General features: G+C 42.9%; 1 protein-coding gene across 2 annotated transcripts in view; it reads right to left on the bottom strand.

The window, feature by feature from the left end:
- LOC133345859 (neuropilin-2-like) overlaps nt 1–17,421 on the bottom strand; it is a 149,015-nt gene that overhangs the window by 28,993 nt on the left and 102,601 nt on the right. For both annotated transcript variants that reach the window (XM_061556903.1, XM_061556902.1), the window contains exons 11-13: nt 6,414–6,509; nt 3,409–3,462; nt 2,645–2,800 (exon numbers count right to left, since the gene is read on the bottom strand). In XM_061556903.1, the coding sequence (XP_061412887.1) occupies nt 2,645–2,800; nt 3,409–3,462; nt 6,414–6,509 (306 nt within the window). The remainder of the gene's footprint in view (nt 1–2,644; nt 2,801–3,408; nt 3,463–6,413; nt 6,510–17,421) is intronic.

Below are 17,421 nucleotides of genomic sequence, written 5' to 3' on the forward strand. Positions count from 1 at the left end.
GGTATCTGAGAGAAGTCCACCAAGGAGATGGAGTGACAGAATCAGCATGTGTTCACGTGTGAGGTGGATTAATACATTGCAGCATCCTGAGAGATAGCAATGGCTTGGGCCAGGCCTTCATCCAGCAGTGAATTGACCAAGGCTGCAGATGATGTTCAATAATGTTCAGTTTTTTTAATATGCACTCCTCATGTTAGGAGTGTAACAGTCCATCGAATCAAAGATTGATATAAAAATAAACTCAACTATGGCTTATCATGTGGAAATGTATAGCAGCTAAATACTCTAAAAATGCACGTGACAGGCATCAGGGTCGAGATCGAACCCACGACCTCCTGTATAGTTGGCAAGGTAGTACAAATCTTGGGATGCGCGTATCAGATTTCTTTCTTGATTCCTACATGTTATATGTAATAGGATTACATTGTCCCTAAAGCCACAAGAGGCGCTACTTATTGTTACAAAAAAGTATTTGAATCGAAAATCGATCCTTTGAATCATGATTACATTGAATCGTGCACAGGACATTGTTACCCGTCTCGTTCAAATCACTAGAGTGCCTTGAATTGTCAGATTTCTCCAAAGCGTCTCAGTGTTTCATAACACTGCATGAGAACACACATTAATTCTGATTGAGAAGAGGTTTTCCCCTTTTTTTCTGGCAACAAAACAAGTATTAAGATGTTTAAACACCAAACTGAAACCTTTTACAAGGAATCATGTCTGCATTAACCACAATACTTGTGGTTAGAGTGCAAAAAAACCCTGATAATATATGCATTGTCTTTGAAACTGATTGATCCACACCAGAGACAGCTTTCTTTTGAGTCTAGTCTCAAAACTGTTAGACCAGAGGACGCCAAAGGCGTACAGCACAAAGGCAATGCACTATCAGAGTAATGAGAGCTCGGGGTGAGCAGCTACATCATGGGACCTCCTTTGGCAGTACCAAAATATGAGAATAGGTTTTCCCCTTTTTTCTGGCAACAAACATGTGTTAAGATGTTAAAACATCAAACTGAAACCTTTTACAAGGAATCATGTCTGCATTAACCACAATACTTGTGGTTAGAGTGCAAAAAACCTGATAATATATGCATTGTCTTTGAAACTGATTGGTCCACACCAGAGACAGCTTTCTTTTGAGTCTAGTCTCAAAACTGTTAGACCAGAGGACGCCAAAAGGCGTACAGCACAAAGGCAATGCACTATCAGAGTAATGAGAGCTCGGGGTGAGCAGCTACATCATGAGACCTCCTTTGGCAGTACCAAAATATGAGAATAGGTTTTCCCCTTTTTTCTGGCAACAAACATGTGTTAAGATGTTAAAACATCAAACTGAAACCTTTTACAAGGAATCATGTCTGCATTAACCACAATGCTTGTGGTCAGAATGCAAACAAAAAACATACACTGATAATATAAGCATTGTCTTTTAAACTGATTGGTCCACACCAGAGACAGCTTTCTTTTGAGCCTCGTCTCAAAACGCCTGTTTGTTGCTAGAAAAAAGGGGAAAACCTATTCTCATATTTTGGTACTGGCAAAGGAGGTCACATGATATAGTTTTGATTGCTCACTTCATCTGGTTTTCAGGAGGGCCACTATCTGAGACATTAGTCTACGGGGTGTGACGAAGGGTGTGACACATGCTTATTTTGGTTTATGTGTATACATGGTGGCGGTTTAAAAAAATATCTCATTAATTAGTTCGGTAATGATGCAAGAATGTACATTCTCGTTGGAAGAGAAAATTAGCATCACGTTGTTTTTTACATCACGAGATATTCTGGAGATTGAAGGTTTTAAAATATGCAAGCCAAGTGATTTCGATTTAAAGCTTTCGTGACTGCAGGGATTCATATTCTTGGTTCTTTCGGTAAAGTCACGTAGAAGGAAAATAATAAAATAATATTTTTATAATAAAAAATATTATTATTTCCCTTCTACGTGACTTTACCGAAAGAACCAAGACTATGAAGCCAAGTCATGTTCAGTATTTGGTAATATCTCAAACATATCCGAAATGAGATTACCTCTTTGGTTAAAATAACATTTCATAAAAACACGGGCAGGTTGCATATTTTTACAAAGTTGTGTGTTAACCTTTACTAACATTTCAGCACCATATTGTTTATGTATTTAAATCTAATGTACTATGTGGGGAAATGCTTCCTTCTGTTTCTGATTGTAAATTGAAAGCACACTTTCACCTTTCTAGTTTGTTGTTAACATTTGTGTTACATTTGAGTTAATACCTCACTGGGTTTTTGCCTAGTAGGATGGGGATGGTGTATGTGTTTAAGTGATTTTTTTACCTTTCTTGTACTTTGCACTCCTGTTGTGTGTCTGTGTCGTTTGTTGTTGTAACGCTCTTACCCCGTGCATAGACATGTGAAAAATAGCTTCATAGCTCATCGGATTTCTCCAGCATAAATACACATTGATGCTTCGTTCACACGTTGTGTGTGTTCGCTGTGAATCAAAGTTGTAATTTTGAACCCAGGCGACACCCTTACGAATTCGACCACGTTTCACACCGTCATAACGAGTTGATTTTCCATCTGCCGGTCTAAATACAAGTTTACTACTACAGCTATTAGTAGAACAGTACCTACTGCTGATGTTGCATCGTGGCACTTGCCTGAGCTGTGATCGTGGCTGGGGCCCTTGCGGGAGGTCCCGACCTGCCAGCGGAGGTCGGCGCTGGCGTCATCCTGGAGCCAGCCGCATGTCCCCCTCTGCAGGCCGCGGCCGAAGCGACACCCGAAGCCCTCGACAAAGGCTCCCGAGTGCAGGTCTGACACGGAGGGCGACGAGGCGTGAAACGTCAGCTCGCGGGTCGCTCAATGACACCGAATGATTAAAATAAACACGGCTCCCAAGAGCACGACTCGAAATGTGCCATCAGCAACAAAGAGTTCCCTGAAGGTGCATAATTATGCATTGTATTTGTTTAATGAGCAAACGTCTGCCATGTGTCTCACGTCTGGTGATTTGTGTAAACAAAGTCAAGCCCCAGAAACACACCTTGAAAAGGTTTCACCAACGTTGGTGATTTTAAATCGTTAACTTGTTTGAGTGTGAATAATTGTTGTATGCTTTAAGTATTGAGGACAATCTCTGCGCTACATTGAGGCGATTGATTTGTAAATTTCGATTCATTTTTCATGCTTCGTGTCACGTGATGGGGCCTACCTTTTTATGTTGCAAATTAAATCACAGCGGGGGAACATCAACAAAGAATGTCACCGCTTTTTAATAACATTTCTTAATGAGAGTGTTAGACGAGCGGTGTTTATGTTTGGGAAGGAGCACATGTTGATGCTATCGTCTTGAGTTTCAAGGATGTTTTGTCAGGAGTGATGCAACTTCTCCGTAAGTCAACGACCGTGGCAGCTGCTTTACCAGGAGTATTTGAAGAGTCTTCAGGAAACATTAAATCATCAGGTGTCTGCACATCTATAGAAGGAAAAAAAGGACAACAGACGCATGTTTGCTTAGTAGTTGTCACAAAATAATTACTAATCACAGGTCTTTCATTCAAGGAAGTGGACACGAGATATTTACACAAATCAAAAGTCCTGTATGTCGTCTTCCCCTGTTCAAATGAGCACGGGGAAGTGGCTCATCTCTTTTGGTGACCCTGAGCCTGTGGGACTAATTCCACATTCTTGTGATGGGGGCCTGTTCGTCCAGAGCTGGTGGGCTGGCCAAGATTTGACCCCTGAAACATTCTGATTGCGATGGAACTATAACCACAGTGGCATACGGCTGCAAAAGCTGTACATGTTACAGTTCTTAATCCAGAAAAGCCTCACTGAATCTCGAGATTATTTTCAGAAGGACCCATACTGCGAAGGTTGACCAATTCCTTAAAATGCTTTGCGTATATCTACATATGTATATACGTGGAAACTGGAGTTTGTGCAAACAAGAATATCGCGCATATGAGGGCAAAACACTCAATATCCCCACAGACCAGTTACGTAGTGACTTTGCTGTAATACATTATCTGGACGCCTTAAAGCCCAGCAGGTTTGTAGTGCCACAGCAGATTATGAAATGTCAATGAACCGCCGACCCTGCTGCTAAAGTGATGGTTTGCAGTTGGGCACCACCAGCTCAAATATGCCACGTGCAATATGAGAGCAGTTTCAAATGTGGATTTAACTTGATGTTAAAACACCGATGGCGAGTGAAAACAGAACTAGGTGTCCCTCTAAACACAACGAATTTCACAACATGAGTTTCTGCTGGCTCTTAGTGTTCCTACCCAGTATATAGACTGCATTTCAAAAGTATTAGTGGCCAATCACAGCGAGTCACAGATGTCACATGATACTTTGCGACTTCCTATGATTTGCTAGCAATGCTTTTAAATTGGCATTGGATGAACTTGGCTGGCTGTGTGTAGCACAGTCCAGCAATAGAAGTAAGTAGGGAGAAGGCTTTCGTGTCTGGCGTGGACAACTACTGTTTTCACTTGGCAGAGCACGGTGAATTCTTATTCCAGCCATAAACAACTCAGAAAATAAATCAACAAATGTACCAAGATGAACATAACCTCGTCAAAATCAACAGTGGCTTATCCTTCGGAAAGACTTATCCCTGACGTGAACGTTAAATTTGCCTGACGGACTTAGGATTGCCAATGGAAACAGAGTTGACCCAAAGTCCATATGTGTATGTTTGGTAATTTAACATTGGGGAAAGTTAACATATTAACATTACTGCAAAACATACTGTATAATCATAATTGCGTTCTATTGCGTGTAGTGTACTGTTATTGACTTAAAGCTTTCGTGACTGCAGGAATTCATATTCTTTGGGTCTTTCGGTAAAGTCACGTAGATAGGTTAAAATAAAATAAAAATTTACTACGACGTTTCGATCGCAACACAAGCGGCCGAAATGTCGTTTTTGTTATTTTCTTTGAACCTATCTACGTGACTTTACCGAAAGACCCAACGAATATACACTGGTATTGTTTAATATTTGTATAACTCTCAATTTTAACGGCTTATATAATCAAGGAGTTCCTGGCTATTGCTAACATATGGTTTTTCACTTCACAGGGATATACCAGGCCATTGGTTTGGCAAAAGACATCCTTGATTGCCTAAAATTATGCACATATGTGAAATGGGAATGCTTACACACTGAAACTCTCACAGGATTACTGTGCACAGATGTGTGTGTGTGTGTTTTTCACGGGCAAAAGAGTTTAACTTTTCAAATGTGAAGTCAAAATGTATCACGAGTCTACAACCAGCAGTCTGTAAGGCTGCCTTTCTGCATCCATAATTTAATGCATTGTGGTTGAGGGTTAGGTGAGGCCAAAACTCTGTTCAGGCTAGTAATGGGCATAAGGAAGGAGGCTCAAGGCCATTCTCATTTCCTTGGCTTGTCGTGCTCTATAATTTAGACTCTTTTTTTTATTCCACGTGAGTTAATTTCCCCAATTTAGAGATCAATTACACCCGCACGATGGACAGCATGACACAACGACGTTGGTTTGAAACCTGCACAATCACACGAAAGTTTCACAGCAGAGGACCTAATTGGCCCAGTCAATTTAATCATCATCATCATCATCCTATCCATGTATACGTTTCCAAACCGATTAGTGGTTTGATTAAGACTATTTTATTTTAATAAGCCTCTATATGTACCTTCTGTACCATTACCCAGAGATTTAATACACCAAAGAATTATTTGCACATTTACAAGCAGAAAATACAAGAGGCTTTTCATCAGTGCAACTGGTTATTCATCAGATTGGTTTTACAACTTGGCATACTCTGCAATACAGGACATATATCTCCATCAACATGCATTCAGAACATATGGCATTCCATACCATTGTGTTATTAAATGCGGGAAAAAACAATCGTAAAAACAACCGCATGATAATTTAACGCGTTCTTATATCGTGTAAGGCGATGGCGAAGGTGCTACGTTTCCGTCTGCAGGAGTTTTCACGGTCAGGTCGATGTCGCTGCGCGTAATCCCAGTTGACTCATTTGCGAGCAATTTTTCGAATGTGGAAAATTAGGACCGGCCGCACAATGGCCTGCTCATTTCAGATGACGTGAAGGGGGATCCTTGACGTCCATTGTGAGGGCCAGCACACGGCATTTTACAGGCAATACGCCCGCAGTAATGACCGCGGTGGCTTGCGAAAATCGAATCCTGAACCTCTGCAACAAGGCGGCAAACGCGACATCGCCACGGCACGCCATTGCACCCATAGGAAAAAATAGCACGGCAAGTTTGCAAGGAACTATGTATACATTTGCAGATAAAAATGCATCCGCAAATGTAATACAAACCCACACAAGCAAAACACTAGAGATACAGTGTAGCGAACACTTATACATGTGCGAGCATCCACCCACTCGTAAACTGACCTTGCTCCCTGCTCCCCTCGAGGCCAGAAGAACAGTTTCCATAATGCTCGCAATCTTCCTTTTGAGCCTCGCCATCAGAGTGATTTTTTTCTGGCTCTGTCAAACAAGCAGTGCAAGTTTCTTACACAGTTGTGTAACACGGCGTGAACTAAAGTATAGTTTACACGTTGTGACTGCGCAAATAATCAACATTCTAAACATGTCTTTGCCGGTAAATAATTCAGTGTGCATTTTGTACAGCGGATACAAAAAAAAAACAACTCCAGCTCTCTCCGTGTTGGTTAATGAACCGAGGAACCATGGGGGCTTTTTATGTAAAAGCAGTGTTGTCTGCCTTTGGGCGACTCCATGAACTGTGATAGAATGTTAACCGTTTGTGTTCGGGTTGTCCCTTTTGTGAACGTTTTACAATTTTTACATCTTGTTCCCAATATGTTTATTCCGACCGTGCAATCGGTGTCATGCCATGAGATGAAATAGATCAAAAGGGTCCGCGGAAGGAGATGTCACAGGACTGATGCTGAAATCTCTTTAAAGTGACCTCTAAAGAGGAGGCACAAAGTTTGTGTATAGTATTTTAGGCAATATGGCAGTTACACCGGTGGCTCTTTGGCAACGGATATAACTGCCACACCATACTCGTATGAACAAGGGGACACATGGACTCAACATTTTCACGAGCTTCCCACTCACAATCTTCCCTCGTGAGCTTATTACACGGGAGTTCGTAGAAATGTGATTGTTGGCACAAGCTGGTGTATTCCAATGAAGATGCATAACTCACAGTAAAGTACAGTGACTACGTAAGACCATAGCCAACATGATATTCTTCGAAATGTAGTCATATACCCTAGTGCCAGTGTGCCATCAGCAGGATGATTTATTTTTCCATAGGCAAACTTACAACAAAAAATAGCTGATTTCTTTGGATTAAAAATTACCACTTATTTCCAGAGAATGTGCCTGTTCGCAACCGGAAATGTCTGCGCATGTGAGAATGTCTCCTCTGCAATCATGAATAATACAAAACAGTAAAATACGAGTCATAAACCATTAATGCACGTTTAACATGAACAAAATAAATGTAGTTTATTTTATGAGAGTGAAGTTAAAATGTCTCACATTTTATTTCAAATTATAACGATTATTAAATAAAGTTCAGCATAAGCCAAATAATATGAACACAAATAAAATTCATGACACACAGTTGTTTTCAACGGTATTACTCACCATCAGCAATCTCTGGTGTCTTTCAATAAAGATGGATAAAACAGTGGCTCTGACCCCTAACTATTGTTTAAAGTTTCTCATTTATAATGAATGTGCATAAACCAATACAAATATACTGCAGCGAGATCAAACACTACTCTTGCAGGGGAATTAGACCTCACCTAACTAAAAGTGAAAGGTAAGCATAGTGCCAGGTGGTTTTTCACATTTAAATTTGATTCATCAAATTACTGGTGACTTAAGCCTATTTGGGGGATTTAAATGACACTTCTGCTGACAGCAGTGGGTGACCTTCACGAGAATGAAACCACATCTGGACCTTGTCATTACCATCAAGTTTGCATGGTTTCACTGTCATGGTCCAGGTTGTAAATGCCATCGTCTTGTTAAGTATAGAAGTCTGATTGTTTCTACATATACGGGGTGGGAAGAAAAAAGAAACCTGAAAGGAAAATATGACGCCACTGTCTCTAAAGCCCTATATTGATTATTCATGAATTCCGGCACTTAAAACTCGATGCCACATTTTCTAATGATGTTCTCAATCCTCACCTGCTCTGTGTCAATTCAACGAAGCCAAAATCAGATACAATAATAAAAGAGCGTGTTATGCCAAATGTGTTGCCAAGTTTATGTGTATGCCTCCCTTGCTCGTTGCATTCGTGAGTCATGGCACATTTCAGGAGTTTGGCTAAGAAGGTTGTTCACAACCCATCATAATACTCCCCTTTGCTACCAGTGCCTCAACAATAGATGTTTTGTGCGAGTGCTGTGATGGGTTTTTTTTCCAGCATAGTGTACTTGGAGCAATGTGTTAGCCGCCATTATAGCTTTTTTTAATGGAACCCCTTTTTGCGTTAGAAATACTGTACAACAGTATTTAGATTATTTTGCTACAATAAATGTCCACGTGATATGCCACTTTGTTGAGCTATCATTTGTGGCCGATTCTGAAAAATCAGTTAATAGCTCATTGGGCTTTACCTGGTAAGATAAAACAAATTTTAGTTGTATTTGTATATATTTTAAGTGACGTGTTTACCTTTACAATACTTTGCACTCCTATCGTGTTTTTCTATTGTTTGTTGTTGTAACGTTCTGACCTGCCCCTACCAGACATTTGTGAAAAAGAACTTCATAGCTTGTCGGATTCCCCCAGGATCAATAAATATTCTGATTCTGAACAGTACCTACACCTTAGGTAGGAACAGTTATGGAGCTAAACAGAGCACATTTGCCAGTGTGCTTAAATCTCACCTTGTTAGGTATCAATCTGCAACACTAACTTGTTTAAACAGCTGATCGTATTATGCTTGTTATACCCAGGAAGGCCTCACCGAGTCTCGAGACTTTTTGCAGGAGGGTCCTGCCAAGTTTCTACAATAGTCGGTGATGTTTCCTCGTGTATTCCCAATAGAGAAACTTTTTTTTTCCAGTTCTGGGATGTTTGGAAGATACCAGTTACATTTTTTTATTTTATTTAGCTGAGGGATGAAACCAGAGAACCCCCGTGTAGAAAATGGTGAGAACATACACACGCCACGCAGAAAAGTTTCCAGGACAGGAATCTAACCAGGGGGCTTCTTGCTGTGTGGCACTGCACCACTCTGCCACCCATACAGTGGCAGTAGTGGTTGGTGAACACTCAGTTGCACCAAACCAAGCATATTAACCAATTGGGTTGATGTTTGATGTGCAGCCATCAATAATGATGATGAGACCCCTCGAACCCACCGCATACAAGGAACTCCTTTCAACCTTTACCATGTTTGCACTTATCTAACATGGGGATCAATAACCCAGAGAGATACGAGATGAAGAGCTTAGATTAAAGGGCTCGGCAGAGTGTGATGCATTGCACCCACTTCTCAATGAAACAATTTAAGCTCGGGCAGTTCATGTCGTGAACACAGATGGACAAGTCTATTGATGGAACGGGCACCCATGAGAGGAAATGTGAACGATGTGTGACAGCCGGCAGGGGAGGGCGAGTGATGAAATCAGGGCACACGTGGAAAGGAGATGGATTGCAGGTGCACAGGACCACACATAACGGGGTTGGTGTGGAGAAGCTTTTTTTGCTGACGAGGACAACGGGAACTGCAATGACACTGGATGGAGTTTGTTTGCTAATGTCAGCACAGCATTCTGAGTACTTGCAATCCTATAATATTGTCCTTGACATCGCCGTCCTCATTACTTGACACAGCCGTACGCTTCAAATACAAGGTGGAGGCTCTGGTGGTGGTTATTATATTCTGCCAACAAAGTCAAGGTGTCTCTGCTCAAACGAGTATGGTTGCATTGCATGTGTTTATTGACAGCGCCGAGGTTGTCTTGGAAATTGCACACTCCTAAGGCAGGTGCGCAGTGTGGCTCCATAAAGTGGGAACTTATTTTTTGTTCATCAACTCCGGAGATTGCAACCCGCTCTAATCGCAACCGTCTCGATGGAAACAAGAATAAATCTAGAACTCGACAAACAACACAAAAGGAAACGTTCCGCAGATGTGAAAACACAAAATACCAGATGGCGAAGGCATCCTTCTGGAGCAAAATGTCATCCATTATTATGGTTTTGAACATCAATTGCACCAGGGGGGTGATCAGAAAACACACAGCATTGGGGGGACCGGGGTGAGGCCGCGGTGGGTGCGATAGGGGGGATGGGAGCCGTTGAAATTGTCCGTGGAAGTTATTTACTCGTGATGCAGCAGCTCCCAGCTGGGGAAATCGCTCCCTTCACCTTCCTAAACACTGGTATATTCTCACGCATTTCACACGCCTGACAGTTCCGCCGGGACCCGTGCAGCTCCCCGCATCATGTTCGCTGCGTGTTACTGCAGAGCTTTGGAGCTGTTGAGAAGTTGCAAGGGGCAATAACTGAGTATACCCCTTCCACAGTGGCGAGATGTTTACTACCTTGCCTGGTGTACAGGAGGTCATAGATTTGATCCCGACCCTGACACCTGCTGTATATTTGGAGTTTGCATATTCTTCCTGTGGTCGTGTGGATTTTTTCTCCGGGTCCTCCGGGTTTTCCCTCCATATTTCGAAACATCCAATTAGAATTTTGCTGTAATAAATTTCCACGTGATAAGCCACTTCGTTGAGCTGTCGTTCGCAGCCAGAGTTGTATGTAGCTCAGTGGGTCTTACCTGTTAAAATAAAACATAGTTTCATAATGGTTTAGTTGTTTCGTGCGTGCGCGCACACATTGTAGATTGCAGCTGCCCTCATCGCTGGGGAGCTTTTAAATCTTTGTCATGTCTGGGAATAATATTTTTTTTCGTGACAATTTGTTGGACATTGTGAATGCACGTCGGGGCAGATCAAAGACAAAGATCACCCCTATAGCCTTCACAGACTGTTGGGGCAAGTGCTGTTAGCAAGCACCAATGAAGGCCAGCAAGACACACGAGGGGGTGGGTGGCCAACACCACGCCCGGCCGCCTTTGTCTCCCTAGTGGCGATGTCTACACATCGTACCAGGTACTCATTTAAGACTGAGTCGACCTAGGGGGGGGTGCTCAGGACCGGTTGAAGTAATCGTCGCTGGTGTTGGCTGTGAGCGGGAATTGAACCCGGGTCGCCAGGTTTATAGCGCAGTGCGCTAACCGCTACACTACCCCTCCCCACAATCTCACCCACGCACAGTGGAGCTCAATCTATTGCTTATGTGGTAGGGGCTCCACAAAGTTTAAACTTGGTTGTGGTTTTGACCAAGAAACAAATATAGCCTGTCTCACCAGATTCGATTCTCGTTTAAGATTGTTGCATGTAAACGTGAATATATATAGAGGCGGGTTACTGTCCTCAAACACGTTCTATGACATGAATGTCGTTTGTAAATAAACGTTTATTTTACACGTGGAATGTACTTTAATAGCCTCAGTTCGCCGATATGAGGTCAGTTTGTTGACCATCCATTTGTTGTTTCCATACGCTCCCGTGCATTTACTCTTCACCCAATTTATGATTGCATATGCATTAACTCCCTGCCAAACACTGTGTGCAATTGATAACTCTCATGAACAGGAATGAATCAAACATTACTGGCAGAGAATAATTGGGGATGAAGCAGGGCTCACAAGCAAGGCCCACTCTGTCTTGAGTCCTTATATGCAGTCCCGTGATGTTAAAGGGATCACCGAGCAAAGACGGCCACTGCATCGCGCGCTTTCAGATGCGCTTCTGTGCTCTTCCTTCTGATATTTGGAAGCCACTGGAGCTATGCACTTTTAAATCATCTAGATTAAAAACTAATTTCTTTAGAACTGCCTTTTATGTTCAGTTTGTTGTCTTTACCCCCCCCCCCGCACCTCCGATTATCACGGTTGGCTACGTATGGCGCGAAAGAAGTTCATGGTGATGATAGTTAGTTATGCTGAACAATGGTTATTTGTGCAGTTTTGCATGCTTTGTGGAACGTGTGTGTGTGCGCGTCTCTTGGATTAGTTCTACAATGAGCAAATCTGTAAAAGTGTGGAGTCATTCAGTAAAGCACAGAATGCCTCTTGGCCGTGTGGAATGGTGCTACATGTTGGTGAAGTCTATCTGCACATTGCAGGTGGGGGGGGGGGGGGGGTTACAAGAGCTCTCATGAGGCTGTGCAGCGATGGTCCGCTCACACGTACACAACGACACAAACTGTGTACCGTCTAGGGTCAAGTGGCTATCACGGGCAGTAACATTGATGCCACCACACCTCGCCACTGCATCCTTTTGCCAGATACTGCAGCTGTTTGCACAGCTGGGGTTCGACCTCCGAGGTCGGCTCCTATAGCCGTATCCCGCTATGTGGGCTTCACATTGGTAGGTGGCATCTGGGTGCCAATCGGATGCCTCCTCTCAAGAACCTGCCCGCATATATCTGAGTAAACTCCTCCTCCATGTCCTGTCCATCCCATTGGAACCTCTCCCTCATGGTGATATCTACAATATAAAAACAAATTCTCCTGTAACAATTATCTTCTTGTCACGTCCGATTGTGAACGTAGCACCTCCTGCCAGCACCAAATACCCACGACCAGAAGCTTGCTTTCTCGTTGGTAGGGTAGAGTGCACAACACACTGCCAATTAAGGGATGCCACAATCCGGCCTGCTTATGAGGCGAAGGGTGCAGCCCTGAAGTGCTTGCCCATGCCACGGGCTGGCCGAAAGGCACCCACTCGAGGGAGCTTGAGAGCCCCACCAGAGGGGATTGGCCTAGTTTTCCCACGCTGAAAGGTGGAAGTACTCACAACACAACCTGTCGATCCGCGTATACTGCTATTCAGTCAACTGCTGTGTAGGAAGATGGAGTTGAAATCCCGAAACCTCTGGATTGCTCGTCCATTGTGCTGACCGTTGCTCCACAGCTGAGCCTGTTCAGATTGCAGATACAATTCTGCATTCGTCTGGGTCCGTCCTAGCACTGCCCTTCAACGAGCGACGGAACCTGGTCTGGTGGTTGAACCCCTCTCCACTTCAGCCTGGTTGCCACGGTAACAATGCTGATTGGATCATCTAGAACATGAATGCAATTTCCACAACCATCATTTTCTGATTCCTGACAATTATCGTCGAAATTGTATAGGTTGTGTTTTTCTCTCTCCATGGTAACCAGGCTGATGAGACCGTCTAGAACGTGAATAATTGCCACAGGCAGAATTTTATGATTACAGACATAATAATATTCAAAATGAGACACGTTGTGGTTAGTTCTAAAGTGGCGCAGTGGCATCTATTTTTCCAGAGGCTTCTTCAGATGTGGCGACTGGGCTACCACTCTGAATTATTCTGCCAACGGGAGGGGGGTCATGAATCGACGGCTAGAAATTCTCCATGAATGAGCCCTATTATGTTGTTTGACCCCCTTATGTCACATCTGCACTCTTGCCTCGCGATGCATTCACACGTCGACACAATATATGAAATCATTTTGTGTTGTAGCATCGTATTGTACATATTATCGTGGGTACCGTGTACAAGAGGAGCGCTGTGTTGTGGAAAAGCAGTAGCTGAAAATAAATATCAACCAGAAAAAATTCAGCAGAGGGATGACCCAGCAAGCATCTTGAAAAGCACTTGAAGCAAACCTTTAAAATGTTTGTATAATTGTTTCCTAAAGTATAGGCTATACATGCCTGATAATGCATTTCGTAACCTGCATGAAGAACATGTATGTTGTGGATTTATTAGAGCGAATAAATTGGTAGGATGCTGCCTGCCGGGGTGCATTTTACATTTTCACCTTGTTTTGCTCAAGAGAAAAAATAATTGAAATGGGTATTCTGTAACCATTGAACGATGGGTATGCAAATGTGTGCATGGAATTGAGTTAAGAGGCTGTAGAAAAAAATCAAAAGTCAATCGACCATTCAAGTTAGAATGTTGTGCTGCACAAGCTTTTGGGGAAGCTGGTGATGAATTGGATTATTGTGTTAATCTGTTCAGGCCTTCAGTGATGCGTTGTAGTTCTGTCGAATATAGAAAAAATATATAATTTGAATAATTTATATGGTTGCATTGAAATATGTTTTATTATACTGATGGCGATAAATCATTTGTGACACGAACATACACATTTCGTGGGAAATTTGCAAATTCCCATGAGATTAAACTTTTTCCCAGTTTAATTATGCACACCACCAGCATTTCAGAAACTGTTCATGCAAATACTTTCGTCTTGCCAATATCATTTTCAATCACTCGTAATAACACCGATTCTGCAGTTCTTTCCAGAACACTGAACACATGCTAATATGCCATCTGCATTTAAAACAAACGAGCTTTCAAATGCACTTTTGCGGGCTGAATTACAGTGCAAATGGCAACACAGCAAAGATGGACGGCACGCAATGTTGCCCTTGGCAGAATTTGTTTTTGAAACACGCGTCAAGCTTTGTACAAGTTTAAACCTGCCGTCGTGGTGTGCGGCGGCGTGGATTTCACGTCGCGGGCACGAGGCTGCCTGCTACGCCGCACGTGCGCTGCTTCCGGCTGCGCCAGCAACATAGTGAAAGGCACGAGTGCCCGAGCCCTGACCCACAACAGAGCGCGGCCACAGATGTCATGGAAAGATCCACAGCGAAACAATCACGGCCCAGCGGACGCTTCCTCCTCCTGCCTCGTTACTTCCCACACTGCCCCTGCCACACGTGTCCCAATGGAAATGGGCCACGCTGCACAAGCCGGCGGAAGCCTAGTGTTTTTCTAACTCGGATGGCCCGAGTGCAATTCAGGGGGGTTATGCCGAGGCAGATTGATTGGAAATGTGCCTTGAACGCTGCAGTAAGCATGACTTAACAGTTAAGATAATGTATTGCAGTTATGTGATTATTTTTCACATTTTAAACAGACCGTGTGTATATATGTATATAATCATCTTTGAAGCCGAATTCCCATAATTGCATGTGGATTTCTGCTTGGATTTTTTTTCTTGTTTGTGTACTGAAGACCATTATGTGCCTTTTTTGAGGTCATATCCACTGGTCTCACATCTCGTTCCACCACATCTGTCCATCTTATGTGGAACATATATTTATGGATAAAACAATGGTCGAAAATGTGAGTAAAATTTTGTGGGAAGTCAATAGTTGCGTTATGGAAATGTCGGTCTCCAGAAGAGGGCCGCTAATGCCATTGAGTGCCACTCAACGCTGGCTGAGTGGCACAGGTCCACCCGGGTTCTATTCCTGACTTGGGCATCATCTGTGTGGAGTCTGTATGTTCTCCCCCAGGATCCGCATGGGTTTGCTCTGGGTTCGTCGGTTTCCTTCCATAGCTTAAAAAAACTAATATACTGTAAACTGGCAATGGCCAAACACCGCAATGCCAAAAAACCCTGCAAATTACTCATTTGAGGTTACGCAAAGCAACATCGGCCCCATTCAGAAAAAAACTTGGCAGGACCCTCCTGAAAACGAGTCTTCAAACTCAACCTCTCCTGGATTAGCAAGCATAATAGAAACGCTCCGTTGAGAAGGGCGACACTGTGACTTGGTTTCAAGCTTAAAGCCACATTTCCAAAAAACTATATTTGCGTACTAAAATGCTTCTCATTTTGAAAGACAAATCATTATACGATTTTCCTGTATGCTATAACATTACATATTTTCGCGCCACTACTCGTGATGCAATTGTCTGGCTCAACCACCTTAATATTAAATTATAGCTGTTGCTCCGCATCACCATCAGCCAAACGCAAAAGAAGCAGACACTTCCAGAGCATCTTGTTTTCTGGTACTTCTGCAGTTTAACATATGAGCGGCTGCATTTGGAAGCTCGCCCCCTCTTTTCTCTCCACCTGAAGAAGACCGCTTGTGTTGCGATCGAAACGTCGTGAGTTTTCTGCTTTAAATTTAGATTTTTTTCTATCTACGTGACTTCAACGAAAGAACCGAGAATATGAATTCCTGCAGTCGCGAAAGTTTTAAGTCTAAATTCAACATGTAACTGCTCTTCCAGTATTTGTATCAACTAACAATTTTGACTGACATATTGCAAGGAAGGCAGGAAACTACAGAGGGGCTCTTTGAAGGGTAATGGTAAAAAAAAATCACGTAATTTTTAAGAAGAAAAATAAAAGCACGTAGTTAAGTGCTCTCGCTGAAATGCACCAAGAATCCATTTGGCTACTGTACTGCCATAGGTGAAAAACAATTCCCTCCACAAGCAGTGTCCAAGGCTGGCAGAGGAAAACCATTCCTAAAAAGGCGCATCTTCACAGATTCCAATAATGATCCCAAATCGGTCAATGCAAGAAGAGTACAACCAACAATTTTCATTGGGGAGGGGGGGAAGGACTTTGCTCGTGTGTGTAAATTTAGCTATGGATGCAGCTTTCAGAGCTTGCGCTCCTTGCACACAATATGACCCCAAGCTTCATTAGCCCTGGCCTCTGCTGATGCAGCACTGATGTAAAGTGGCCTCAGGCCCGACATCATTTCCTCCTCGTATTATTTCCCGCCAAGCGGGCAAAAAGGAGTGCATCTTAATTCATGCAACCTTCACCGCAACATCACTATGACCGTAGTAAGGAGAAACAACACAATCTGCGAATAACCGACCTTTCGCGTCTTCCGAGATTGCAGATTTGTTTTTAATCCCCAACCACCCCCCCCCCCCGATTGCCATAAATGTATTCAAAGGAAGCCGTTTGGCAAATATACTGTTTGATTTGCGCGCATAAAGGTTATGCGTGCAACCCCTTATGATTTCCTATAAAAAGTCAACTCGTTTTTATCTCTTAAATGCTGCCACGGCTCTCATCTATTTTCCAACTTCAGATATGAATATTCCCAAAGAGCACATTATTATTTATGAGCACTGTTTGTGTTATGCACATGGCCATATGGGTCCCAAGCGATTTTGTGTCTACTTGTGAATAAGTAAGGGCCTGAATTAGTAATTGACCATTTGTATACATTATCATAGCAGTTACATTATGCATGTATGTATGTATGTTGCACGCATTTTGCACCATACGTAGCCAACCGTGCTAATCCGAGGTGGGGGAGAAGGACAACAAACGACATTAGCATCTGCGCAGCTGACAAAAAAGGAAAGTGCATTATTCTGGGTATAAACGTCTAAGTTTCTCTGCACTCAAACAAACATTGGGCTGTACTAATTTCCACTTGTGGCCCTGGTGTCTGCCATTCCTATGGCAGATACCGGGACCAGCAGATACCTTTCTCGACACAGGACAATCGTCATTGACTTCACAGACAGGGGTTCTCATTTAGTGACCATAGAAGATTTGGTTGAATAAACACCTTACCAGGATTTGAA

This window comes from Lethenteron reissneri, chromosome 23 (genome assembly GCF_015708825.2).
Source record: "Lethenteron reissneri isolate LAM-NWPU_2019-01 chromosome 23, ASM1570882v1, whole genome shotgun sequence".
Taxonomy (NCBI): Eukaryota; Metazoa; Chordata; class Hyperoartia; order Petromyzontiformes; family Petromyzontidae; genus Lethenteron; species Lethenteron reissneri.